This window comes from Salmo salar, chromosome 01 (genome assembly GCF_965601325.2).
Source record: "Salmo salar chromosome 01, fSalSal1, whole genome shotgun sequence".
NCBI classification, from domain to species: Eukaryota; Metazoa; Chordata; class Actinopteri; order Salmoniformes; family Salmonidae; genus Salmo; species Salmo salar.
Genome location: NC_138291.1, coordinates 19,851,336 through 19,878,424, shown reverse-complemented (window position 1 = coordinate 19,878,424; position 27,089 = coordinate 19,851,336). Strand labels below are relative to the sequence as shown.

Below are 27,089 nucleotides of genomic sequence, written 5' to 3'. Positions count from 1 at the left end.
GTTGGTAGCAGATACAGAGAAAAACAAGTTGCACAGTGTGTGCGTGTGTGCGATGAAGATTAGGGTGACGGTAGTAAAACCAGTTTGCCAACTCTTGAAGAAACTCTGTATAATGTCTCTGGCTTAAAGAAGAGAGAGGGAGAGAGAAAAGTGAAAAGAAGGAGAGAAAGGAAGGAGAGAAAGGGAGGAGAAAAAGGGAAAAGAATGGCAGTTTCCCTGAGGAGCAGAGAGTCAATGGGATTGGTGTTGGGAATGTGAGAACCTGCTACTTCTGTCTGACCGAGCCCTGTGTTTACCAGACACACACACACAGCTTTATTTTTGTGAAATTTCTGGACTTTTGGGGGAGTCAAATGTTTTGACCATTCAAAATCCAATTTTTCCTAACCTCTAACACTACTCCTTAACCTAACCTTAACCCTAACCCAAAAACCCTAAACCTAACCCTTAAAATAGCATCAACCATTTCCATTTTCCAATCATTCTCTCTCTTGTTCCGTAACCTTATTGTCCATGCTGGGCTGCATCTCTCCCTCCTCTCTCGGGCGTTCCAGAGAGAGAGAGGGGGCTGGTCATGATTAGAGCAGGAGGACAAACAGTTTAATCTGCACTCCTATTCTCTGAAAAGAGAGGGACTAAAAGACAGCCCTCTCCCACACTCTCCAAGTCATTCGTTCATTCATTTTATTTATTCATTCCTCCATCATTCAATCCGGATCAGACAAGAGCCGTTCCTGGCATTCCAGCACATGCCCACTTCCCCTCCTCCCTCTCTCAACTCTTTTTGCCATCCCTATATACATCCACTTTCTACCCTTCCTATCCATCCTTGCAATACACCCACCTCCTTTCTTTCCTCTTCACCTCCCTCCATAACTATCTCTCTCTCATCAGATCTCTCCTGCTCCCCTCCTCTCTTCTCTTCCTGGCATTCATCTTTTTGCATTTCCGCTCTGGGTACCATAGTAACCGGGGATGAGGAGAAACGGACCAATCTGACATCAAGGCTTTTGATGGTCCTCATCCTGCTGGAGGTCAGGGAGTATGTACATGAGTGCACGCACCTACACACACTAGGAGTATTTATACACATACCCCTGTGAAGAGGTAATCAAAACATGTTCCCATGTTTTGTCTATTTTAATGTGTATGCACCACAGCCATCACAGCATACAATGAGTACCATCCCTACATACAGTCACACATACTATCACTACCACCCACACAGCTCCTGTCGCACAACACTGCCCTCTGGGCTGCATCACACACCATTCAGTGTGTCAGACTCATATCAGACTCATATCAACTACTCTCCTATGTCACAACGGCTTTATAATACAGTCAATACATCATAGATAGAAGCTGCCACTATCCACAGATTTAGGACCAGCCTACCCTTTAAAGATCCTGACTTAATCATTGAGGATTTAAAACCAACAGCACTCCCTTAATCCTTCACCAAAATGCACCATCTACACCAGGGTTCTCAGGTACACTGGCGGCCCTGGTGTAGATGGCGAGCCCGAGTTCCTCTGTCCAGTGTCTGTTCTTTTGCCCATCTTAATCTTTTCTTTTTATTGGCCAGTCTGAGATATGGCTTTTTCTTTGCAACTCTCCCTAGAAGGCCAGCATCCCGGAGTTGCCTCTTCACTGTTGACGTTGAGACTGGTGTTTTGTGGGTACTATTTAATGAAGCTGCTAGTTGAGGACTTGTGAGGCGTCTGTTTCTCAAACTAGACACTCTAATGTACTTGTCCTCTTGCTCAGTTGTGCACCGGCGCCTCCCACTCTTTCTATTCTGGTTAGAGCCAGTTTGAGCTGTTCTGTGAAGGGAGAAGTACACAGCGTTGTACAAGATCTTCAGTTTCTTGGCCATTTCTCGCATGGAATAGCCTTCATTTCTCAGAACAAGAATAGACTGACGAGTTCTTTGTTTATGGCCATTTTGAGCCCGTAATTGAAGTAATCGAGCTCCCAGCCTCACCAGACCGTGAGGCTGCCTGAGAGACAGGCCCATTCAACATCACCAGCTGTCATCGTAGACAGCTCTATGGTGAGAAACATCTTGGTCCCCAAAAGCCCTGTGCTACCCAGGAGCACCAGTACAGGACATAACAAGGCTGCTTCTGACTGTCCTACCACAGATGCCGGGAGAGGACATTGTCGTAGTCCATGTGGGGTCAAACGACATCAGGAGGGCTAGCTCGGAACATTTGAAAATGGATTTTAAAGAACTGATTTTAGCGTTAAAAGACTCCAAAAAACAGCCAATAATTTCAGGTCCAGTACCATCGTTGGGCCGCGGGTGTGAAAGATTCAGCAGACTGCTGGCATTACACATCTGGCTAAAAGACTACAGTAGCTCTGCTGGAGTCACTTTTATTGATAACTTTGACACCTTCTGGAAACAGAAGATGCTCTACAGGAATGACGGAGTCCATCCAATTAATCTTGGCTCCTGGACTCCTGACTGGTAAATGATCCAAGACCAGCTCAGTTAATCCCTACCATTGTGACAATGAGTCGTCATAATGCTGCATCAAATGTACATGTTCTTAGGGGCATTGGCAAACACAATGTAAGTCATTTAATTGCACCAAATACATCTGTTTATCCTACAGCTATTGTAAGCAGTAATCATGAGCCTATAAACCAGAGATACACTGTTAGCACTAAGCCTATACCCTGCACCATCAGCTCCAATGTAAATAACACGAGTAAGTCTACCTCTGATAAGCTTCCCAGTAAAGCATTAAAAACAATCAAGCAACCCAGAAAAGTGCTAAAAATAGCCCTTATTAACATATGTAGCCGAAAAAACAAGGTCCATGAAGTCAATAACTTGCTTGTAACAGATGACATTCATATTCTGACTATCTCTGAAACTCACTTAGATTATACCTTTGATAATACAGTGGTAGCAATACATGGTTATAACATCTACCAAAAAGACAGAAATGCCAACGGAGGCGGTGTTGCAGTCTATATTCAGAACCACATTCCTGTAAAGCTTAGAGACGATCTAATGTTAAATACTGTTGAAGTAATATGGCTACAGATTCATCTGCCTCACCTAAAGCCCATTCTGGTGGGAAGCTGCTACAGACCAGCGAGTGCTAACAGTCAGTATCTGGATAAAATGTGTGAAATGCTTGATAATGTATGTGATATCAACAGAGAAGTATATTTTCTGGGTGATTTAAATATTTACTGGCTATCATCAAGCTGCCCACTCAGGAAAAAAATTCAAACTGTAACCAGTGCCTGTAACCTGGATCAAGTGTACAATCAACCTACCAGGGTAGTTACAAACAGCACAGGAATTTGCTTTGGCAGCAACTAATGGGGATCCATAATAAATACAAATACACAAATGCTGATGCTCCAGATACTCAACTAGTCTAAAGAAGGCCAGTTTTATTGCTTATTTAATCAGAACAACAGTTTTAAGCTGTGGTAACATAATTGCAAAAGGGTTTTCTAATGATTAATTAGCATTTTAAAATAATAAACTTGGATTAGCTAACACAACGTGCCATTGGAACACAGGAGTGATGGTTGCTGATAATGGGCCTCTGTACGCCTATGTAGATATTCCATTAAAAATCAGCCGTTTCCAGCTACAATAGTCATTTACAACAATAACAATGTCTACACTGAATTTCTGATCAATTTGATGTTATTTTAATGGACAAAAAATGTCATTTTCTTTCAAAAACTAGGACATTTTTAAGTGACCCCAAACTTTTGAACGGTAGTGTATATATAATAAATATTTTGGTGGGGGCTTGCCTGTTTTGCATGTTATTTTGGCATTAATACATGTTACATATCAGTTTGCAAACAATGTAAAAAAATACATATTTCATTGAGTTAATAAAGCCGCATAATGCTGCATTTTCACCTCTTAATTTTGCCTGCTGTTCTAACTTGGTGGTGCACATGTAGCCTATAACTGACGCAAGCAGTAAAATTATATTTAAAAAAATAGGGAAAAAACTACTTATGGAACAGCGGGGACTGTGAAGCAGCACAAACATTTGCACAGACACATGCATACACATGCATACACGCATACACACACACACACACACACACACACACACGCACGCACGATAACATAGGCACTATAAATACACATGGATTTAGTTCTGTAGATATGTGGTAGTGGTGGAGTAGGGGCCTGAGGGTATACAGTGTGTTGTGAAATCTGTGAATGTATTGTAATGTTTTAAAATTGTATAAACTGCCTTAATTTTGCTGGACCCCAGGAAGAGTAGCTGCTGCTTTGGCATCAGCTAATGGGGATCCATAATAAATACAAAATACAAAAATATTGTAAGAGCTTTCATTGTCTGTTTACATGCCCCCTTTATTTATCCTACGGTTCTGACTTGCTGTACAAGGAGTACACTGTAAGAACGGACCCTGTTCTGATTTCTGTCGCTGTACATTTCAAAAGTGCAGAACAAATAGTTATATTGACTACGTCCGTCATCGCTCGCGAATTAATGTCTTAATCAAAATTACAGATTGCCTCTTATCCGCTTGTCATCTCCTTATGCCATAGTTTGTACATCTCAGTCGTCAGTAGAAACCACATTTGTTTAAACAAGTCAGCCATATCACCTATGTTTATTTAAAGGCAGTAAATGAGGCTGAATGAACTGTTTCGCTCCCAGACAAGGCTCCGCTGATAGCCAGGTGTAGCAGTGGTAAGGTGTTGGGACTGCTGTTGGGACTCTGCTGTTGGGACAGCTTTATGTAGGCCCTAACAGTTTGTGGGCACCGTTTGTTACCGTTATAGTGCAATTAATGTATTGTTTAGTGTTGTGTTGTGTAGTGGCTTTGCTGGCATGCATCCCACATTATATTGTTTTGCCCCACCAAGATTTACATGCTAAAATCGCACTGCATTTACATAAGTATTCAGACCCTTTACTCAGTACTTTGTTGAAGCACCTTTGACAGTGATTACAGCCTCGAGTCTTCTTGGGTATGACGCTACAAGCTTGGCACACCTGTATTTGGGGAGTTTCTCCCATTCTTCTCTGCAGATCTTCTCAAGCTCTGTCAAGTTGGATGGGGAGCGTCGCTGTACAGCTATTTTCAGGTTTCTCCTGAGAGATGTTTGATCGGGTTCAAGTCCGGGCTCTGGCTGGGCCACTCAAGGATATTCAGAAACTTGTCCCAAAGCCACTCCTATTTGGTCTTGGCTGTGTGCTTAGGGTCATTGTCCTGTTGGAACCTGACCCTTCGGACCCAGTCTGATGTCCTGAGCGCTCTGGAGCAGGTTTTCATCAAGGATCTCTGTGTTCTTTGCTCCATTCACCTTTCCCTCGATCCTTACTAGTCTGCCACCACCACGCTACACCGTAGGGACGGTGCAAGGTTTTCTCCAGATGTAACGCTTGGCATTCAGGACAAAGAGTTCAATCTTGGTTTCATCAGACCAGAGAATCTTGTCTCTCATGGTCAGAGTCCTTTAGGTGCCTTTTGGCAAACTCCAAGCAGGCTGTCATGTGCCTTTTACTGGCTTCCGTCTGGCAACTCTACCATAAACGCCTGATTGGTGGAGTGCTGCAAAGATGGTTGTCCTTCTGGAAGGTTCCCCCATCTCAACAGAGCTCCACAAAGCTCTGTCAGAGTGACCATTCGGTTCTTGGTCACCTCCCTGACAAAGGCCCTTCTCCCCCAATTGCTCAGTTTGGCCGGACGGCCAGCTCTCGGAAGAGTCTTGGTGGTTCCAAACTTCTTCCATTTAAGAATTATGGGGGCCACTGTATTCTTGGGGACCTTCAAAGTTAGTTACAGATTGTTTTTTAGTACCCTTCCCCAGAGATCTGTGCCTCAACACATTCCTGTCTCGGAGTTCTTCAGACAATTCCTTCGACCTCATGGCTTGGTTTTTGCTCTGACATGCACCGTCAACTGTGGGTCCTTATATAGACAGGTGTGTGCCTTTCCAAATCATGTCCAATCAACTGAATTTACCACAAGTAGACTACCATCAAAAATAATGTTTATTATTTGTAATAAATTAGCAAAAATGTCTAAAAACGTATTTTTGCTTTGTCGTTATGGGGTATTGTGTGAAGATTGCTCAGGACATTTTTAAATATTTAATCCATTTTAGAATAAGGCTGTAACGTACCAAAATGTGGAAAAAGTAAAGGGGTCTGAATACTTTCCAAATGCACTCTATATGTGCTTGTATACCAAATGTAAGCAAGGTTTGAAATTATTAGGTTTTAGTCAAATATTATATCTGTTTGGGCTTCTGTCGAAAACCATAATTCCACTTTGACATTATGGGGTATTGTGTGTAGACCAGTGACAAAATATCTCAATTTAACAAAATGTAGAATAAGGTCAAGGGGTGTGAATACTTTCTGAAAGCACTGTAAGTATGCTTTTCATCACGGGACTGTTCTGCTCTTCAGCACTTTGCTCTCTGCACACTGAGGATAAGTCATCACCATATAGGATATAGCTACTACTAGCCTACACAGTTTAGATCGATGACTGGGTTTGATTTGTCTCACCGAGGTGTGGGCTAACTGGTGCTATCCCAGCCAACTGTCTGTCTCTGGTGAAGGCTATGTGTGGAAATGCATTGACGTTCTGATTGTTTGTCTGTATTTTAACTAAGCTCTATAGAAATGGCAAGATAATTAAGGCTTTTAAGACTAAATACTAAAGGCTTCCCTTCATTTCTCTGACAGACTTTGAATGGCATAATCACCCGATTTAGGTAGGTGTGTGTGCGAGAGAGAGAACCTGGTGGTCAAGTGGTGTTCCCAGGGTTTAGTGTAGTTGATTAGAGCAGCAGAGTAGAGTCTGTGGGCTGAGGCAGCCAGGACACCATGCTGAGAGAGAGAGAGAGAGAGAGAGAGAGAGAGAGAGAGAGAGAGAGAGAGAGAGAGAGAGAATCCCACACACCCTGACTGTCCCTCTCTTCCAGTCTGAGACACTTTCTCTTTCTATCCCCACCCACTTTCCCTCAGCCTCCCTGTATCAAATTGACACCCACCACATACTCTCTCCCTCTTCTGTTCTAGCTCCTTTACTCTGTCTCTGTCATGTAGTTGTCCCTCAGCTCAGGTCTATCTGGTCTCTCGTGTACAGGGTTATTATTAGAGGGTAGAGGGGATAAATCCAATCAGTTATTATTAATTAAATATCCTTATTATTCTCCTGTCAGACCAGGCCAACTCCAGAGTGATGTATGTCATCATGCACCATTTCCCCCGGGAACCATAAGACCCTGGGACCCACCTGGCTGCCACCACTGTGTCAAATCAAATCTTATTTGTCACATGCGCCGAAAACAACAGGTGTAGACCTTACCGTCAAATGCTTACTTAGAAGCCCTTAACCAACAATGCAGTTCAATAAATTGAGTTAAGAAAATTTACTAAATAAACAAAAGTTTAAAAAAAAACTATAAAATAACAATAACGAGGCTATATACAGGTGTGTGTGTGGGGGGGGGGGGGGGGTTGCTTAGTGGGTGCAACATTGGGTGCTCTGTTGTGACTCAGGAGCTCATTCGGCTGTTCACACACTCTTTCTCTCTCTTTTAATCTCAACCCTCTCGCCACATCCCTTTCTCCCCCCTCTCCTCCCCCTTGCTTAATTGACTGCAGTGTCGGGTGGGAGAGAATCGTTCCACGCTGAAAATCAAACCCTCGATTGTGGAGCGTTGGGGAAGATTAGTGGCTAGTTAGCACTGGTGAATAATGTCAGCTGGCACCAATAGACCTGCTGTCAATCACACAGGATACACAGCACAGTACCAACCAGGGCTACAGGCCTCAGACAAACATACAGCACTAAACCCAGGGCCCAGCTACATCACCAACCAGGGCTACAGGCCTCAGACAAACATACAGCACTAAACCCAGGGCCCAGCTACATCACCAACCAGGGCTACAGGCCTCAGACAAACATACAGCACTAAACCCAGGGCCCAGCTACATCACCAACCAGGGCTACAGGCCTCAGACAAACATACAGCACTAAACCCAGGGCCCAGCTACAGCACCAACCAGGGCTACAGGCCTCAGACAAACATACAGCACTAAACCCAGGGCCCAGCTACATCACCAACCAGGGCTACAGGCCTCAGACAAACATACAGCACTAAACCCAGGGCCCAGCTACAGCACCAACCAGGGCTACAGGCCTCAGACAAACATACAGCACTAAACCCAGGGCCCAGCTACATCACCAACCAGGGCTACAGGCCTCAGACAAACATACAGCACTAAACCCAGGGCCCAGCTACATCACCAACCAGGGCTACAGGCCTCAGACAAACATACAGCACTAAACCCAGGGCCCAGCTACAGCTCAACAAGCCATTCACACAGCACTGTATCAGCCAGGGCTACAGCTCTACTCGATATAACATGTTTTCTGTTGCTGTAATTGGATGTGGTTCACTAAAGGCAGGGCTTACACAGCGTTCTGGTGAGACAGATGTAAGCCGTGTTCACGTACACACACACACACACACAAAGACACTATGAATCAGAGTGGGTATAGCCAGTGTCCCGTGAGGGATATTATTAAATTTCCTCTGCGGGTTCCCACATCCAGAGCCCTCCACTGATGCTGCCAGGCTGACTGGGAGAGAGAACTAGAACACTCTCACATTGCAGCTCCTCTTGTTGCAACAATTTTGCAAAGCTGCCTTCTGGGGCTGCAGGGTAGGGTTTAGGTTAGGCATCTTCTCTACTGGATTAAATCAAGTTCAACAACAGATTTCAGTTTAAAATCTTAACATTAATATATGTTGATACAATTCAACAACAACAAAAATGCTCAATGATTGAATACACAGAAAAGAAATGATCGCCTGGTTGATTTTCCCCATGTGTTGTATTCGGGTGATTCAGACGGGGTCAAGATCATCTGAAAATGAGGAACAGCTGTGCTGGGAATTTCTGGACCAGATTGGATTTTTACACTTCATTCATAATATATTTACATAACTGGTCCACTGCAGCAAAACATAAGTTATGTCATCATCATCATCATGCTACAACTAGATTTAGACAGAGGACAGAAAGCGAGGCAAAAGAAGAAAGTACAGCTACATGGTTTCTGGAAGCTATATACACACTGAGTGTACATGTGTAGTAAGGTGATGGGTAACAAAACAGATGAGGGCATTTTGAAAGGTTGGAGATAACATTATGCCATCATAGTCATTAATGGTACTGATGCCTCTAACTGGATGACAAGCAGATGACACACATACACAAGTCAGACCTTTCATCATCCAATCAGAAAAGACTGTCTCTGACACGTCGCCTCCAAGCCACAGGCATACGGACAGAGAAAGACATGTATTTACAAGGTTTTACCCCTAACTGTACCCCTTTACAAGGTTTTCCCCTACAGAACAAAACTCTACTACAGAGAAATGTCAGCCTTGAAATCTGCTGAGAAATAATTACTAGTAGGCTAAAGCTAGTACCCTACTGACTAAAAACCTATCCTTGCCCATTCATTCTGAACAGGATAGAACAGTCAGTAACCTGAGTCGGTTGGATTCTATGTCAACCCAAACACTCCAATTACAACCTCATATCAGTCTCTATTCATAAACCATTATCCCTTTGGGGCAACAGCAATGCCCGTATATACAGACACAGCTATAGTCCGTACCTCCATGGCGAGCGCGGCCGTCTGCTGGTCGTAGTGGTTGAGGAGGTTGGGCATGAAGGTGGCGTTGTAAGGCAGGTCCTGGCACATCCGCAGTCCTACTGGCTCACAGGTAAACGTACTGTGGCTCTCTGCTGTCTCCACATGGATGGACAGACAGGTGGAGCAGAGGGATGAGAGGAAGAGAAGCAAGAGGAAGAGTGACCTAGGCATGACCCTCTCTCTGTGTGAGTCCGCCATTGAAGGTGACGTGTAGTTCCACCTCACTCTCATCCTCAATGAGCAGGGGAGGGGGGGAGAGGGATGAAGAGAGGAAAGGAGGGATGAGATAACAACAGGGCTATTCTTCTTCTTCCACACAATCACACCATGGAGATCTGTGGCACTCACAGGGGAGTCCTGCTGCTTCCATCCCCCAGAGGAGTGCACCCTGTCTGGCTACAGGATCCACACAGTCAGCCTCCTCTGTCTAGGTCTGTACCCACTGGAGGGCTGTGATCATCAGCCTAGATTTTCCACCAGCACAGCTATGGTCTTCTCTCTCCAATGAAAGAAGAGACTGCCTATTGAAAGTATTCAGTGTTTCTTCACAAAGAACGTCCAATGGCCCAGTAGCACAAGTCAAGCAAGACCTACAAGTTAAAATACAAAAGAATGTTTAGACAAGTGGCAAGACAGTCCTACACAGTTGTAAATAAGTGACAAGAGACAGGGAGTTGAAAAACAGCAACCCCACCCCTCATTTACACAAGTCCCCACAGATTGTCTTTATTACAGTCACTGCTATTGTTTTATGCATTTGTTTATGTTCAAACAGACGGAGCATTGATGAGGGTGAAAACAATTGGGTGTCAGTTCAACTTCACTGGTAAACATAAGCTTAAATACAAGCAGATATATTATAAAATGCAATTCTATCAGGATTGGCTACTGTCAACATGATACTGTCCTATAGGTCTATGACACACACCTATAGGTATACAGGCCTATAGTTGTGTGTCGTCCAATACAGTATGTATCTATGTAGTGGTTACTACGCAGAGCAATTTATAGCCATTTTTGCAGGACAACCTTATTGGGCGTTGCTACTACACAGCTGCGCACACGACCCTTCCAGTCAATTCAATCTATTATGCCTAGAAAATCATGCATCATCGTCTCTCATTTCCACTCTCTTTCCATTTAAATGTACCCCCATGCTGGCCGACCCACCAGCATAGCCGGGCAACTAACGTATTCTCCCAATGTTTCGCATGGGTTGATCACCCTGTCACTGCCGGTGTCTGAAAGAAATGCCATTTAAACGGTGTATAGGAGATACAGCAACCGCTGTAAGTGTGTAGTAATGTAGATACGCCGGTTAATAGTAACAAAATGCAACGCAATAATAGTGTAACATTGTTTTTCTATCTAGCTAAAATAGCCCCATGTCATTTATAACGTCTGACAATCTCTGAACTCGCTCGCGAAAGAACTTCTGTTTTAACGCTACCATTTGCGTTGCATTTTTTATAGGAAGCAAAGAAAAAAAATCATTTATTGGCTTGTTTTAGTAATTGTAAAATTGTATACGATAGCTAACTCGTAAACGTGACATGGTTACATTGCAATTTGTGCCGCAACCTCAAACTGATAAAGTGACTAAATATGCAAGCTATAACAAGAACAAACGCTTCGAATGAACGTCTTGTGCATAATGAAATAAAATCCAAGCCCCCCGCCCTCCAAAAAAACACAAAGCAAAACTTCACCTTCAATTGGAATAATCGTCGATCTGCACTGCTCTTTGCCGCTGTTTCTTCCAGTGACAATACACAAGCACGTCCCTAGCTCTCTCCGTCTTCTCTCTCGCTGCTGCACGCAAATCCATGAAATGATCTATTCCCCGGACGCGCGCTTTGAGCTAGAGCACCAGTGTATTATCATCGATCAGTTCAATTGATTTGTGTGATATACCAGAGAAATCCCAGTATAATCCACATCGTGTCCTGTCATATATACTGTGCATTCCTTCATGATTGCGCAATAGTTTGCCGACTGAATAAACCTGAAAGTCCCCATCCCACCTTAACACTGTGGTGTAAACAGTCATGTGAAGAGCACACAGAGGATAGTAATGATAAATCAGAGTTAACATTTATTTGAAGAAAATAATTTCATATAAAAACTTTGAACACATTGATTGGTGCAGTCCTTAAATATAAAATCAACTAAACACATGCAACGTAATGTAAAAACACTGCAGGCAACCAAAACACACCATGCATGGAATGTAGATTGAGATGGTCAGGATCAATTCAGGAAGTTCAACTGACTTCCTGAATAAAACAATGTAAGACCCCAACCCTTACACATAAAACGTTATTGGACCACCTTCCAGTGACAATCCACCAGGGTTTAAACTCAGTGAAATCCAGCTCATTCTAATGAGTAGCCTACACTAGTTTATCCCTTCAAAGTGGTCGACACTAGTTACCTCAAAGTCATACACCCCACCCATTTCTACAATTAAAGTCTTCAAATTTGATTTAAACCTATCCTTAGCCCTGAACTTAACCACACTGCTAACCTTAAATTAAAACCAAAAAGCTTGTTTTGTAGCCAATTACGACTTTGTGACTGTGGAATATGACTTTGTGGTTATGGAAGCTAGTGGACGGACACCCACTACAGTAGTAGTACGACAGTACAACAACATATGGCAGCCCTGGAGGAACAACATTCAGCTGGCCACGCATAGAAAACAACCTCTGTTGTGACAGGGTCAGTCACCTCCTTATATCAATATTGATTCTCCCCTCAGCTCGGGGGATTAGCATTGTGTGCAAAGATTACGACCCGCTTGATTTAACCCAGCACCAGATTAACCGTTTCAGCACTGAGCTGATCACTTCTGCCTGGTGTCGGGGAATGTGAGCCCATCCCAGCTACGCCTGTTTGGCCTACATACTGGTGTCCACCTGACCACTCATGCACCCCGGCCCCCAGGGGCTGCTCTGCTGCATTGGGTTTCAGTCAAAATCTCAGGGTGCGTCTCAGTACACTAAAGTGGTTCAGCTCTCCCTGTTTCCCTTCTATACGTACCTGCAGGAGAAAGACAATTGGGAGAAAACTGCAATGTGGGAGATTTGTTTCTAGGATTTGGAAAGAAGAGGATGCAATTTGAAATGAACCCTCAGAGCCCCTCTCAGGCATTCTATTCCTATATCCCCACAGTATACATTCGAGCCAGGGAATAACAGTAGTAAACACTATGGAGCGCATGGAGGCCTGGTAGATCAGGCAGGTAGACATAATCAGGTTACAAAAACACACATGACAATAAAACACATCTTTGGCTGAGGTTGGTAGTTAAATACAAGAGTAGAGTCATAAAACAAACATCTTTGGCTTAGCTGAGAGTTAGTCGTTAAATTTAACGAGGTATATAACAGCGTGCTGCTGTTGAAAGGAGGAAATAACATGTGCAGAAAATGAAAAAAGCATGAAGCATGATAAATGCCAAATGTGATTAAATGCAATTATTTAAAATACTATGAGGAAGATATTGATCCATAAATAATCTCTACACTACAGGCGTTTTTAATTTTGCATTTGGGAAATGTCGGCGGATAGAGGGGAGGACAGACATTCTGAGGCAGACAGAGACAATGTCATCCAGCAGTCTAGCTAGCCTATCACTTTGAGGGAGAGGAGTCTTTGGTATGAATGGAGGTAAAGGCACCAGGGAGGTTCTCTGAAGACGAAGAGGCTCAGTCACACCTTCGTCATCAAACACTGTTGACAAGAAAGCATGAGGAGAGATGTTACTTCAGCTCAGTTGAAACATATCTTTAGTATTGGCAGATCTGAAGGAAGCAGATTACATGTAAAATGGTAGCACTTCCGTTTACCAGACAGAAATAACCTCAAATTAAATGGTAATCACACAAGTCATAACCCATGAACTACTTGTGTTTTGCAGACTCACTAAAACAAGCACCATTAGGCACCGTGGTGCCCCTAGAGCAGGGATGGGTAACTTTGATGGGGTATGGGGGGCACAAAAATCTTAACTCATGAGGGGCCACAGTGGCTCGCGGGTCTGCGTACCCACATCCATACCCACACATGCAGTCAAAATTTCACTGAGGGGCCCCCCCACCTTGCGAACAAAACATTTTAGCGGCCCTCCCTCTTGACAAGTTTTGAAGTTAATTTCCTGCAATTCTACACATTTTGCCTTTGGACATAGAGAAATTGTTGCAGTTTTAAATATGATATCTGAGTGAGAGTAACAAACAAAATCAATGAGGGCCCCCCGGTCGTTAATTTGACCACGATTAGTACATGTTTAGATAGCTGGCGAGATTACATTTTTTTAGCTGACATGGGCTAATTGAGTGACTGTCAGTGACTGACATAACTGCTGATGCACAACCACATTTTTAAATTGCACCTTGTGTATTATACTATTCTTTTTATCCTGGGGGGATTGATCCAATTCTCAGACAACCCAAAGATTCCTAGATGCCCTTCCAGACTCCCTCCGCCTACCCAAGGACGTCAGAGTACAAAAATCAGTTAACCACCTAACTGAGGAACTCAATTTAACCTTGCGCAATACCCTAGATGCAGTCGCACCCCTAAAAACCAAAAACAAAATTCATAAGAAACTAGCTCCCTGGTATATAGAAAATACCCGAGCTCTGAAGCAAGCTTCCAGAAAATTGGAACGGAAATGGCACCACACCAAACTGGAAGTCTTCCAACTAGCTTGGAAAGACAGTACCGTGCAGTATCGAAGAGCCCTCACTGCTGCTCGATCACCCTATTTTTCCAACTTAATTGAGGAAAATAAGACCAATCCAACATTTATTTTTGATACTGTCGCAAAGCTAACTAAAAAGCAGCATTCCCCAAGAGAGGATGGCTCTCACTTCAGCAGTGATAAATTCATGAACTTCTTTGAGGAAAAGATCATGATCATTAGAAAGCAAATTACGGACTCCTCTTTAAATATTCGTATTCCTTAAAAGCTCAGTTGTCCTGAGTCTGCACAACTCTGCCAGGTCCTAGGATCAAGGGAGACACTCAAGTGTTTTAGTACTATATCTCTTGACACACTGATGAAAATAATCATGGCCTCTAAACCTTCAAGCTGCATACTGGACCCTATTCCAACTAAACTACCGAAAGAGCTGCTTCCTGTGCTTGGCCCTCCTATATTGAACATCATAAACGGCTCTCTATCCACCGCATGTGTACCAAACTCACTAAAAGTGACAGAAATAAAGCCTCTCTTGAAAAAGCCAAACCTTGACCCAGAAAATATAAAAAACTATTGGCCTATAACGAAATCTCCCATTCCTCTCAAACATTTTAGAAAAAGCTGTTGTGCAGCAACTCACTGCCTTCCTGAAGACAAACAATGTATACGAAACGCTTCAGTCTGGTTTTAGACCCCATCATAGCACCGAGACTGTACTTGTGAAGGTGGTAAATGACCTTTTAATGGCGTCAGACCGGTACTCTGCATCTGTCCTCGTGCTCCTAGACCTTAGTGCTGCTTTTGATACCATCGATCCCCAGTCTTTTGGAGAGATTGGAAACCCAAATTGGTCTACACGGACAAGTTCTGGCCTGGTTTAGATCTAATCTGTCAGAAAGATATCAGTTTGTCTCCGTGGATGGTTTGTCCTTTGACAAATCAACTGTAAATTTCGGTGTTACTCAAGGTTCCGTTTTAGGACCACTATTGTTTTCACTATATATTTGACCTCTTGGTGATGTCATTCGGAAACATAATGTTAACTTTCATTGCTATGCAGATGACACACAGCTGTACATTTCGATGAAACATGGTGAAGCCCCAAAATTGCCCTCCCTGGAAGCCTGTGTTTCAGACATAAGGAAGTGGATGGCTGCAAATGTTCTACTTTTAAACTCAGACAAAACAGAGATGCTTGTTTTAGGTCCCAAGAAACAAAGATCTTCTGTTGAATCTGACAATTAATCTTGATGGTTGTACAGTCGTCTCAAATAAAACTGGAAGGACCTCGGCGTTACTCTGGACCCTGATCTCCCTTTTGACGAACATATCAAGACTATTTCAAGGACAGCTTTTTTTCCATCTACGTAACATTGCAAAAATCAGAAACTCTGTCCAAAAATGATGCAGACAAATTAATCAATGCTTTTGACACTTCTAGGTTAGACTACTGCAATGCTCTACTTTCCGGCTACTCGGATAAAGCACTGAATAAACTTCAGTTGGTGCTAAACACGGCTGCTAGAATCTTGACTAGAACCCCCCAAAAATTGATCATATTACTTCAGTGCTAACCTCTCTATACTGGCTTCCTGTTAAGGCAAGGGTTGATTTCAAGGTTTTACTGTTAAGGCAAGGGCTGATTTCAAGGTTTTACTGTTAACCTACAAAGCATTACATGGGCTTACTCTACCCATCTTTCCAATTTGTTCCTGCCGTACATATCTACATGTACACTATGGTCACAAGACGCAGGCCTCCTAACTGTCCCTAGAATTTCTAAGCAAACAGCTGGAGGCAGGGCTTTCTCCTATAGAGCTCCATTTTTATGGAATGGCCTGCCTACCCATGTGAGACACAGACTCGGTCTCAACTTTTAAGTCTTTATTGAAGACTCATCTCTTCAGTAGGTCCTATGATTGAGTGTAGTCTGGGTGGGTGGGGTTATATCCTGCCTGTTTGGCCCTGTCCGGGGGTATCGTCGGACGGGGCCACAGTGTCTCCCGACCCCTCCTGTCTCAGCCTCCAGTATTTATGCTACAGTAGTTTATGTGTCGGGGAACTAGGGTCAGTCTGTTATATCTGGAGTATTTCTCCTGTCTTATCCGGTGTCCTGTGTGAATTTAAGTATGCTCTCTAATTCGCTCTCTCTCTGTCTCTCTCTCTCGGAGGAGGACCTGAGCCCTAGGACCATGCCACAGGACTACCTGGCCTGATGACTCCTTGCTGTCCCCAGTCCACCTGGCCGTGCTGCTGCTCAAGTTTCAACTGTTCTGCCTGCGGCTATGGAAACCTGACCTGTTCACCGGACGTCCTACCTGTCCCAGACCTGCTGTTTTCAACTCTCTAGAGACAGCAGGAGCGGTAGAGATACTCTGAATGATCGGCTATGATCGGCTATGAAAAGCCAACTGACATTTACTCCTGAGGTGCTGACCTGTTGCACCCTCGACAACCACTGTGATTATTATTATTATTATTATTATTATTATTAAACCCTGCTGGTCATCTATGAACTTTTGAACCTCTTGGCCATGTTCTGTTTTAATCTCCACCCGGCACAGCCAGAAGAGGAGTGGCCACCCCTCATAGCCTGGTTCCTCCCGGTTTCTTCCTAGGTTCTGGCCTTTCTAGGGAGTTTTTCCTAGCCACCGTGCTTCTACACCTGCATTGCTTGCTGTTTGGGGTTTTAGGCTGGGTTTCTGTACAGCACTTTGAGATATCAGCTGATGTAAGAAGGGCTTTATAATTAGATTTGATTTGATCAACAGGCCTACAAATAGTGGCCGTCGTTGCCCATCCCTGACCTAGAGCAATGGGAAAGGAGAAGGGGCTAGAATCTGGTGGAAGGATCAAGCTCCAGTGGACTGAACCCTCACCTCCCAGTCTGTGGCAGTCCTCTATGTGTAGGCAGAGTGTTGACCAATCAAGCTCCGGCCCTGGAGTGAGTACTCTGGATCTGCCGCTGCCCTATTGGTTAGAGCCTCCTCCTCCAGCTGGCACAGAGAACAGAAACAGGAGAGATGGATAAAGAAGTGAGTGAGTGAGTGAGTGAGTGAGTGAGTGAGTGGGTGAGTGAGTGAGTGAGTATTACCTGTTCTTTAAGGTACGTGTGAGAGCAGGGTCCTAGACCCCTCAGTACCAGTCCCACTACGAAGCACCAGATAGAAAGTCCTGATTCCAGTCCAGCCAGAAGTACACATGGGAACCACAGAGACAGGGCAGTGTCCTGGAGAAAACAAAAGAGATATATACATACACACACAAACACAGCCTTTGGAAAGTATTCAGGCCCCTTGAATTTTTCCACATTGTTACAATATAGCCTTATTAATTGATTAAATTGTTTATCCCCCCTCATCAATCTACACACAATACCCCATAATGACAAAGCAAAAACAGGTTTAGAAATGTTTGCAAATGGATTAATTACAAAAATACCTTATTTACATAAGTATTCAGACCCTTTGCTATGAGACTCGAAATTGAGCTTAGGTGCATCCTGTTTCCATCGATCATCCTTGAGATGTTTCTACAACTTGATTGGAGTCCACCTGTGGTAAATACAATTGATTGGACATGATTTGGAAAGGCACACACCTGCCTATATAAAGGTCCCACAGTTGACAGTGCATGTCAGAGCAAAAACCAAGCCATGAGGTCGAAGGAATTGTCCATAGAGGTCAGACAGGATTGTGTCGAGGCACAGATCTGGGGAAGAGTACCAAAAAATGTATTCAGCATTGAAGGTCCCCAAGAACACAGTGCCCTCCATCATTCTTAATTGGAAGAAGTTTTGAACCACCAAGACTCTTCCTAGAGCTGGCTGCCTGGCCAAACTGAGCAATTGGGGGAGAAGGGCCTTGGTCCCTCTGACAGAGCTCTAGAGTTCCTCTGTGGAGGTGGGAGAACCTTCCAGAAGGCCAACCATCTCTGCAGCACTCCACCAATCAGGCCTTTATGGTAGAGTGGCCAGACGGAAGCCACTCCTCAGTAAAAGGCACATGATAGCCAAACTGGAGTTCGCCAAAAGGCACCCAAAGACTCTCAGACCATGAGAAACAAAATTCTCTGGTCTGACGAAACCAAGATTGAACTCTTTGGCCTGAATGCAAAGTATCACGTCTGGAGGAAACCTGGCACCATCCCTACGGTGAAGCATGGTGGTGGCAGCATCATGCAGCGGATATGTTTTTCAGCGGCAGGGACTGGGAGACTAGTCAGGGTCGAGGGAAAGATGAACGGAGCAAAGTACAGAGATCCTTGATGAAAACCTGCTCCAGAGCACTCAGGACCTCACTGGGGTGAAGGTTTTACCTTCCAACAGGACAACGACCCCTAAGCACACATCCAAGACAACGCAGGAGTGGCTTCGGGACAAGTCTCTGAATGTGCTTGAGTGGCCCAGCCAGAGCCTGGACTTGAACCCTATCGAACATCTCTGGAGAGAACTGAAAATAGCTGTGCAGCAACGCTACCCATCCAACCGGACAGAGCTTGAGAGCATCTGCAGAGAAGAATAGGAGAAACTCCCCAAATACAGGTGTGCCAAGCTTGTAGCGTCATACCCAAGAAGACTCAAGACTGTAATCGCTGCCAAAGATGCTTCAACAAAGTACTGAGTAAAGGGTCTGAATACTTATGTAAATGTGATATTTCAGTTTTTTTATTAATTAGCAAAAATGTCTAAAATTCTGTCATGGGGTATTGTGTGTAGATTGATGAGGAAAAAACAATTTAATCAATTTTAGAATAAGCCTGTAACCTACCGAAATGCAGAAAAAGTCAAGGGGTCTGAATACTTTCCCGAAGGCACTGTGTGTGTGTGTGTGTGTGTGTGTGTGTGTGTGTGTGTGTGTGTGTGTGTGTGTGTGTGTGTGTGTGTGTGTGGCAATGGTGAGGCTAATAGCCATATAGATTGAGAGAGAGAGAGACTTAATACATATGTATATTTGTGTGGTGTCAAAGGAGCATAGAGACAGAGAGAGAGGGATAGAGACTTACATAAATCCGTGTGGTGTCAAAGGGGCAGTCTGCGTTAACTGGCGAGCGGGCGTTGATTGGCAAGTCAGTGAAGTTGCAGCCCAACATGAGGCCCCGCCCCTCGTTGGCAATGGTGAGGCTAATAGCCAATAGGAGCCCGACGCCGCAGGCTGCAGAGAGTAGGGCATTCAGGAAGGAACTAATCAGAAGACCTATGTGCTGGAGTTGGGGAATAGAAGGACAGGGAGAAAGAGAAAGTGAGGAGAGAAAGCGGGGTGAAGTCAAGGAGGTGGGGAAAATTTTGACGAGAGGAGGTGAAGAGGTGACAGTTGCAGACTTAATGGTGTTCATTGTATCTTACAAATGATATTTTCTTGTTATTGATGGTCTTACCAGCTTCCAAACTGACAGATTTCTTGACACCAATATGGCAATGATTCCTGTTGCAATGCTCTGAAAATGGAAACAGAACATTTCAGTTTCTGTCTATAACATCACGTCATTACTAATTGTTACTATGGTAATCTATAGTTCTCTGACTGACCAGCAGTCCGGAGGTGACGGAGATGATGTTGGCGGCGGTGAACTCGGTGGTGATCTGGTCGTTGGGTTTAGAGACGTGGCGCAGGATGCTGCCGTGGATGATGGCTCCCAGGATGAAGTTAATGTGACCCACCAGGATCAGAGTAAACCCCTTCTTCATCAGACGCCCTGGACCCTTCTCCTTATCTGACAGATCAGCACACAGTCGTCATTGTATGGTCATTGTTGTAGAGTAGGCTACCAGGGTTGGGGTCAATACCATTGATTCAGAAAGTAAACCAAATTCCAATTCCACATTGAAAAGCACTGAAGATAATAGAAATTTCAGTGTACTTCTGGAATGGACTGGAATTGAAATAAGATTACACAGTCGAGTGCACAGTAATCACCATAGAGAATGGCAGTTTAATCTCATTCTAGTTCTGTGAGTTTAACTATATAAAAGTAAGTAAGCATCTTCAACTTTGGCCTATTTGTTGGTAGAAACATTTATAACAGAAAGAAGGTGTGGAATGTTGACCTACACAAACAATAGACTGATGGTTCTAATAGGCCCTACACGATGAAACTAGTCATTAGTCGGATTCCGTTGCTAAACGTTTTGCAACGGTCTACTCCAAATGGAAAATGTTTTGGTTTCTATTGGACAAATTCAGGTAGGACTCTCCCTGTTTCGTTCTGATTGTTCTGTTTGGTTCTTAAACGGTCACTTGTTTCCGTTGCAAGACTTAATGAATACACCCCAGATTTACCTGGAAACCCAGAACTTTGAATACAATTATATTTTAACATACTTTACCGGACCGTGCGGTTGGTCATTTTGGTGGTAGGAATGTGAGACAATATATCCACAGGAAAGTATAATTATATTACTTTCCAAAACTATGGTAGAGCAGTTCAGATGAAGCATATGCAGAACCATGTAAACGTGCACAAGCTCGGTAAATAGGCTATTCATGCATGTATTTTTTGTTGTGAGCAAGATAGAAATCTGAACTCACTACCGGCGCTTTGAAAAGTTAATGTAATTACACTTTCGTGTGGACATATTGTCTCACATTCCTACCGCCAACAGGACCAACCGATAAAGTACGTTAAAAATGTACTTTTATTCAACATCATTGCTTGTAGAGGTGGTGAGAGGAAACTTTACCGATTCAAACGCTAATTTCTGCCTGAGGTAGAATTCAATTCAACGTCGAGTTTACAGGCAAACCCCATATATGCATCTGAAACACTGAATCAACAGTGTCCCTTATTGGACTCCTCAGTCCTCACCAAACCTTTAGCTAATGTACTGATAAAAGCATCATTGGTGGATCATCGGTTTACTTTCGAAATACGCAAACGAACACCTGTGCAACCCAGACATAATGGTTGCGTCGCTAAAGCGAAAACAAGAAGTTGCCTCCTCCACTAAAATAAGTTATTTAAAGTTAACTTACCGAAACCACACATATCGTTGCCGTATATTACGCAAGATTATTTATAACAGTAAAACAAAACGGCTAATTATTTTTGTTTTCATGAAGCAGTTCCTCGCACTTTCCGAGTCGGTGACGTCACAGGCTTCACCTGTCGAGCGGAAGTTGGGCGTTCATTTTTGTTCTTCTTCATTTGGGGTTTTCAATAGTGCGCATCTGCAGCACGTAATTCGGGGCGTTCCTGCATGTGGGCGTTCCTGCGTTTGCGAAGGACAGTGCCTACAAAAACACGCCATTACTATTGATCTCTATATTATATTAAGGGAATTACTGCTGGTGTTGTGTAGTGAACTACATGTTATGCCGAGAGAGAAATAGTTATGGTGTCTTTTTGGAGGCACTAACCCCTCCATGGCTCGTTGGACAAAGCCTATGGGGAAATTAATGGCGTTTTTGTAGGCTTTTCTGATTAATGCAGAAAATAGGCTTAGAAGATCTTAAATGTTTTATTCTATGAGATAATCTTCATCAGCCAATGTCACTTTTTGTAAATTTTGAAACATTTATGTCAGAAAAAAAAACACACAAAGCACATAAAGGCTTCATAATTCATAAAGGTCATGTTAACGGACTGATATATCTCATAGGACAATACGTATAAGATCTCCTAAGCCTGTGTTAACCTCAGACCTTATTTTCAGTGTTTATCCCAAATCGATATTCTTTACCCATTCATTTTCTCCATAGGAATGGCTGAACAAACCAGAGGTAACTCATTTCTGTTTTTTAGGACTACAAGCTGGCGAGCTCTATTAGCTTGGTGGTAGTTGAACTAAATTCATAACTAGGAAGTGTTTCAGTAGTTAACTTTTTTTGCCATATACTGGTGCAGGTAACTACTGGAACTACACACTACTTTTTTGCAAAAATTAAACCAAATATGGGTGAAGTAGGCAATCATTTCTTGCCTGAAACATTGTTTTTGTGTTTAAAAAGGCTAAATTACACATTCTGATAACATATTACCCCAAAGTGATCTGTTCTTGCAATTTATAGTCTATAACATTTCAGATTTACATATGATAATCTTTCACGAAGTAGTTTGGATGTAACTAACTACTTTTTCAATGTAACTTTAGTTAAGTAAACTATACAACTTCTTTCAGTCTGAAGTAATTGGTAGCTTTGTAAACCATCTTTTTAGAGTAGTTTCCCCAACACTAATTACCGCCACCTGCTGGGCTGAAAATGTGACGGAGACTTGTGCTGTTAAGGTGACCGTATTACCGCCACATCGGTTGTCACGAGTCATGACGGCAGTCGAATTCCACTTGACCGTTTAGTCACAGTAATTAGGCTTCTCCAAGCTCTGATGCTGCTGATGGTCATTAGTAGCCTACTAAACGTGCTAACTGCCTGGTACTCAGCACTCTGTTATCACTCTGGCATCAATACAAATGTTTTCATGAGAGCCAAAGAGCTCATGTTGTGCAACAGTTCTTTATGGTAACCTATAGGTAATCTATAGTTCTCTGACTGACCAGCAGTCCGGAGGTGACGGAGATGATGTTGGCGGCGGTGAACTCGGTGGTGATCTGGTCGTTGGGTTTAGAGACGTGGCGCAGGATGCTGCCGTGGATGATGGCTCCCAGGATGAAGTTAATGTGACCCACCAGGATCAGAGTAAACCCCTTCTTCATCAGACGCCCTGGACCCTTCTCCTTATCTGACAGATCAGCACACAGTCATCATTGTATGGTCATTGTTGTAGAGTAGGCTACCAGGGTTGGGGTCAATTCCATTTAGATTCAGAAAGTAAACCAAATTCCATTTCCAAATGTTTCTAATTGAAAAACGCTGAAGATAATTGGAATGGAGTGCTGAGTACCATCACTCTCTTTCTTGGTCAAATAGCTATTACACAGCCTGGAGGTGTGTTGGGTCATTGTCCTCTTGAAAAACAAATGATAGTCCCACTAAGCACAAACCAGATGGGATGGTGTAATGCTGCAGAATGCTGTGGTAGCCATGCTGGTTAAGTGTGCCTTGAATTCTAAATAAATCAGTGACAGTGTCACCAGCAAAGCACCATCCCACCTCCTCCTCCATGCTTCACGGTGGAACCACACATTTAAAAAATATTTTATTTTTATTTAACCAGGCAAGACAGTTAAGAACAAATTCTTATTTACAAAGACAGCCATCACCGGCCAAACCCGGGCGACGCTGGGCCGCCCTATGGGACTCCCAATCACGGCCAGTTGTGATACAGCCTGGATTCGAACCAGGGTGTCTGTAGTGACACCTCTAGCACTGAGGAGATCATCCGTTCACCTACTCTGCATCTCACAAAGACATGGCGGTTAGAACCAAAAATTGAAAATTTGGACTCATCAGACCAAAGGACAGATTTCCACCAGTCTAATGTCCATTGCGTGTGTTTCTTGGCCCAAGCAAGTCTCTTCTTATTATTGGTGTCCTTTAGTAGTGGTTTCCTTGCAGCAAGGCCTGATTCACACAGTCTCCTCTGAACAGTTGATGTTGAGATGTGTCTGTTACTTTTAAAATGTATTTGGGCTACAATTTGTGAGGCTGGAAACTCTAATGAACTTATCCTCTGCAGCAGAGGTAACTCTGGGACTTCCTTTCCTGTGGCAGTCCTCATGAGAGCCAGTTTCATCATAGTGCTTGATGTTTTTTGCGACTGCACTTGAAGAAACTTTCAAAGTTCTTGAAATGTTCCGCATTGACTGACCTTCATGTCTTAAAGTAATGATGGACTGTCGTTTCTCTATTTGAGCTGTTCTTGTCATAGTATGGACTTGGTCTTTTACCAAATAGGGCTTTCTTCTGTATACCACCCCTACCTTGTCACAACTCAAATGATTGGCTCAAACGCATTAAGAAGAATAGAAATTCAACAAATGTACTTTTAACAAGGCACACCTGTTAATTTAAATGCATTCCAGGTGACTACCTCATGAAGCTGGTTGAGAGAATGTCAAGAGTGTGCAAAGCTGTCATCAAGGCAAAGGGTGACTACTTTGAAGAATCTAAAATATAACATTTACATTTAAGTAACATATATTTTGATTTGTTGAACACTTTTTTGGTTGCTACATGATTCCATGTGTGTTATTTCATAGTTTCTACAATGTAGAAAATAGTTACAAAATAAAGAAAAACCCTTGAATGAGTAGGTGTGTCCAAACCTTTGACTGGTATTGTACATGAGTTTCAAATTTGGGGAAGATCATTTTCACCATAAAAATAAAAAGCATTACATGCATATCGCATTTGTGGTCACTTTTGAGAATGGTGTTTTCCCACTAATGGACAATTCACGCTTATAGCCTAATACCGTGTGCACATTGCTGTGCTTATAACGTGAAGAAATAGCCTAATAGTTTATCAACATTTTAAGCAACAGATCGTTGCTTATAAAGTTTTTTTGATACTAGTGGTTGTATTAATTTGGGATCTATTGCATCCCACAACTGTCCCAGACTATGTTTGGAATATTTATTTCTTGCACAGAATAGAATAGGTCAACTTTTCTACTATGGGGATAGTAGATTGACATAGGCTAGTGTTTTTGCTGTTCGTTAGGCCTACTCATCTTGTTGGCTGATGAAAAGTAAATGTGGACAGTTCTTCCAATATCTTCAATATGTGCCTCGGAATGGGATAAGGACCCGCCCAGTTGCGTCCCCAATGTGTCTGTCTTCACTTGTAGCCTGTGAGAAAGACCCGATCATTTGATGGAGAGCCATGTGAGTTAGAGGTGCTTCAGAGCATGCTGCCAGGAGAAGAGAATTATAATTATTATATTCTGCCCAAGGGCAAAACGGCCCCTGGCCGCAAAAGGCATGGATTTTTTTAGGGGGCATTATGGCGACACAAAGGAGATGCCACCGGAAAATTTGAGGCATTATGAAGTGCTTGTGAATGAGAGACTGATGAAGTGTGTACAGCCTGTGCAAAAAAACAAAGCAGAGCTCATGCCTTTCATGCAACTTTTTTCAAATGATCATTAGAGTCGTATCATGCAGCCTTAGAATGTATTAAAACACATAGCCCAATGTTTGTATCACAACTAAAGTTACATAAATAACTCTAAATCAAGCATATAGGAGTAACTGTTTCTTTGTTAACTACTCAACACAGAATAGCCGCTTATTGCATACTCCCTCAAATCATTTGGAGAAAATATCCTTTATTCAGCTATGTTAAATGGTATTCTTCATACTATAAAATAATGCCATGGAAGACTAAGCAAATCTTGTCTGGTAAATGATCTAGTGTAGCCCAAAGCCATATGGGATAGCCAGATCATGGCCTAACATAAGGACAACTCAGAGTATGGTATTCTGTTCTACTGAAATAGACTACATTTTCTTCATATCATGTTTCTTTAGACCGGTCTAAAATAAATAATGGATTTATTGTGATGGTGTAGGCTATATTACATGGATTTATTAGACTTTTTAAAATGTAGATGTTCCAAAGGTCTGCATCAGTGGCTTGTGGCAGTGGCATGGAAGCCAGGAAATGCTAAATGTGTTTATGTTCATTAACGGTCATTTACTGTGGGACCGGCGGTTATTTGCTTGACAATCACCAGCTGAAGAAATTTCATGACCGCCACAGCCCTAATGGAGACTATGGAAGTGTTCTAGATTCTGCACTCTTGTCTACATGAATGGTGGAAGGAAATTATTTTTGAGTGAATTAGTTTGTTCTGGAAGGGTTTGAATAAATTGGGGAGGGTGAAGCTTATTCTCAGGGATGTGATGCCTTTGATGTTTGAGTTGGGCGTTCAAGGGAGGGCAATCTCGGTTAACCCAGAAGTAAAATCTCACATAATTTGGTCAACTGCGCAGAATCTTCCCCCAGGATATTAACGGGACAAAGGTTATTGGGGTTACATGTTATGTTCATAGCTGTTGTTTAGTACTTAGTATACACTAAGGATCTATCATGGTCCAAACACACCAACACAGTTGTGACGAGGCCATGACAACGCCTTTTCCCCCTCAGGAGGCTGAAAAGATTTCACATGGGCCTTCTGATCCTCAAAAAATTCTGCAGCTGAACAACTGCTTGACATCCGACCGCAAGGCGCTACAGAGGGTAGTGCGTATGGCCCAGTACATCACTGGGACCGAACTCCCTGCCATTCAGGACCTCTATACCAGTCAGTGTCAGAGGAAAGCACTAAAAATTGTCAAAGACTCCAGCCACCCAAGTCATAGACTGTTCTCTGCTACCGCACGGCAAGCGGTACCGGAGCGCCAACCGCTTCTACCCCCAAGCCATAAGACTGCTGAACAGTTAATCATATAGCCACCCAGACTATTTCAATTGACCCCCAACCGCCCCTTGTTTTTACACTGCTGCTAATCGCTGTTTTTATTCTATGCAGTCACTTTACAAATTACCTCGACTAACCTGTACCCCCCCACATTGACTCGGTACCGGTACCCCCTGTATATTGCCTCGTTATTGTTAATAATTTTTGTGTTACTTTTTAATTTTATTTTTTTACTTTAGTTTATTTAGGAAATATTTTCTTAACTTTATTTGTTAAACTGCATTGTTGGTTAAGGGCTTGTAAGTAAATAAGTAAGTATTCGGCTCATGTGACAAATAAAATGTGCTTTCATTTTATTATCTATCCTGACTGCATAGTCCCTTTTTTACCCCTACCTACA

At 43.0% G+C, this 27,089-nt stretch overlaps 2 protein-coding genes across 2 annotated transcripts in view; both read right to left on the bottom strand.

The window, feature by feature from the left end:
• Positions 1 to 11,670, bottom strand: part of LOC106571436 (frizzled-3) — a 42,337-nt gene extending 30,667 nt beyond the window's left edge. The window contains exons 1-2 of the mRNA XM_014144576.2: positions 11,427 to 11,670; positions 9,679 to 10,307 (exon numbers count right to left, since the gene is read on the bottom strand). Of these exons, the coding sequence (XP_014000051.2) occupies positions 9,679 to 9,948 (270 nt within the window). The 5' untranslated portion in view covers positions 9,949 to 10,307; positions 11,427 to 11,670. The remainder of the gene's footprint in view (positions 1 to 9,678; positions 10,308 to 11,426) is intronic.
• Positions 11,671 to 11,789: 119 nt separating this feature from the next.
• Positions 11,790 to 21,575, bottom strand: LOC106571499 (keratinocyte-associated protein 3). Its single transcript, XM_014144692.3, has 7 exons — positions 21,397 to 21,575; positions 19,953 to 20,137; positions 19,802 to 19,861; positions 19,430 to 19,627; positions 17,520 to 17,654; positions 17,305 to 17,421; positions 11,790 to 13,452 (listed from the first exon to the last, which is right to left on the bottom strand). The coding sequence occupies exons 1-6, from the start codon at positions 21,407 to 21,409 to the stop codon at positions 17,326 to 17,328; spliced, it is 687 nt and encodes a 228-aa protein (XP_014000167.1). The 5' UTR covers positions 21,410 to 21,575; the 3' UTR covers positions 11,790 to 13,452; positions 17,305 to 17,325.
• Positions 21,576 to 27,089: the final 5,514 nt, after the last annotated feature.

Bases quoted from the DNA above. Each gene is read 5' to 3' on its own strand.
- LOC106571499 (XM_014144692.3), bottom strand. The intron at 19,628-19,801 runs GTAAGACCATCA...CCCCAACTCCAG, and splicing joins ATCTGTCAGTTTGGAAGCTG to CACATAGGTCTTCTGATTAG. The intron at 17,655-19,429 runs GTAAGTCTCTAT...TGTTTTCTCCAG, and splicing joins TTGACACCACACGGATTTAT to GACACTGCCCTGTCTCTGTG.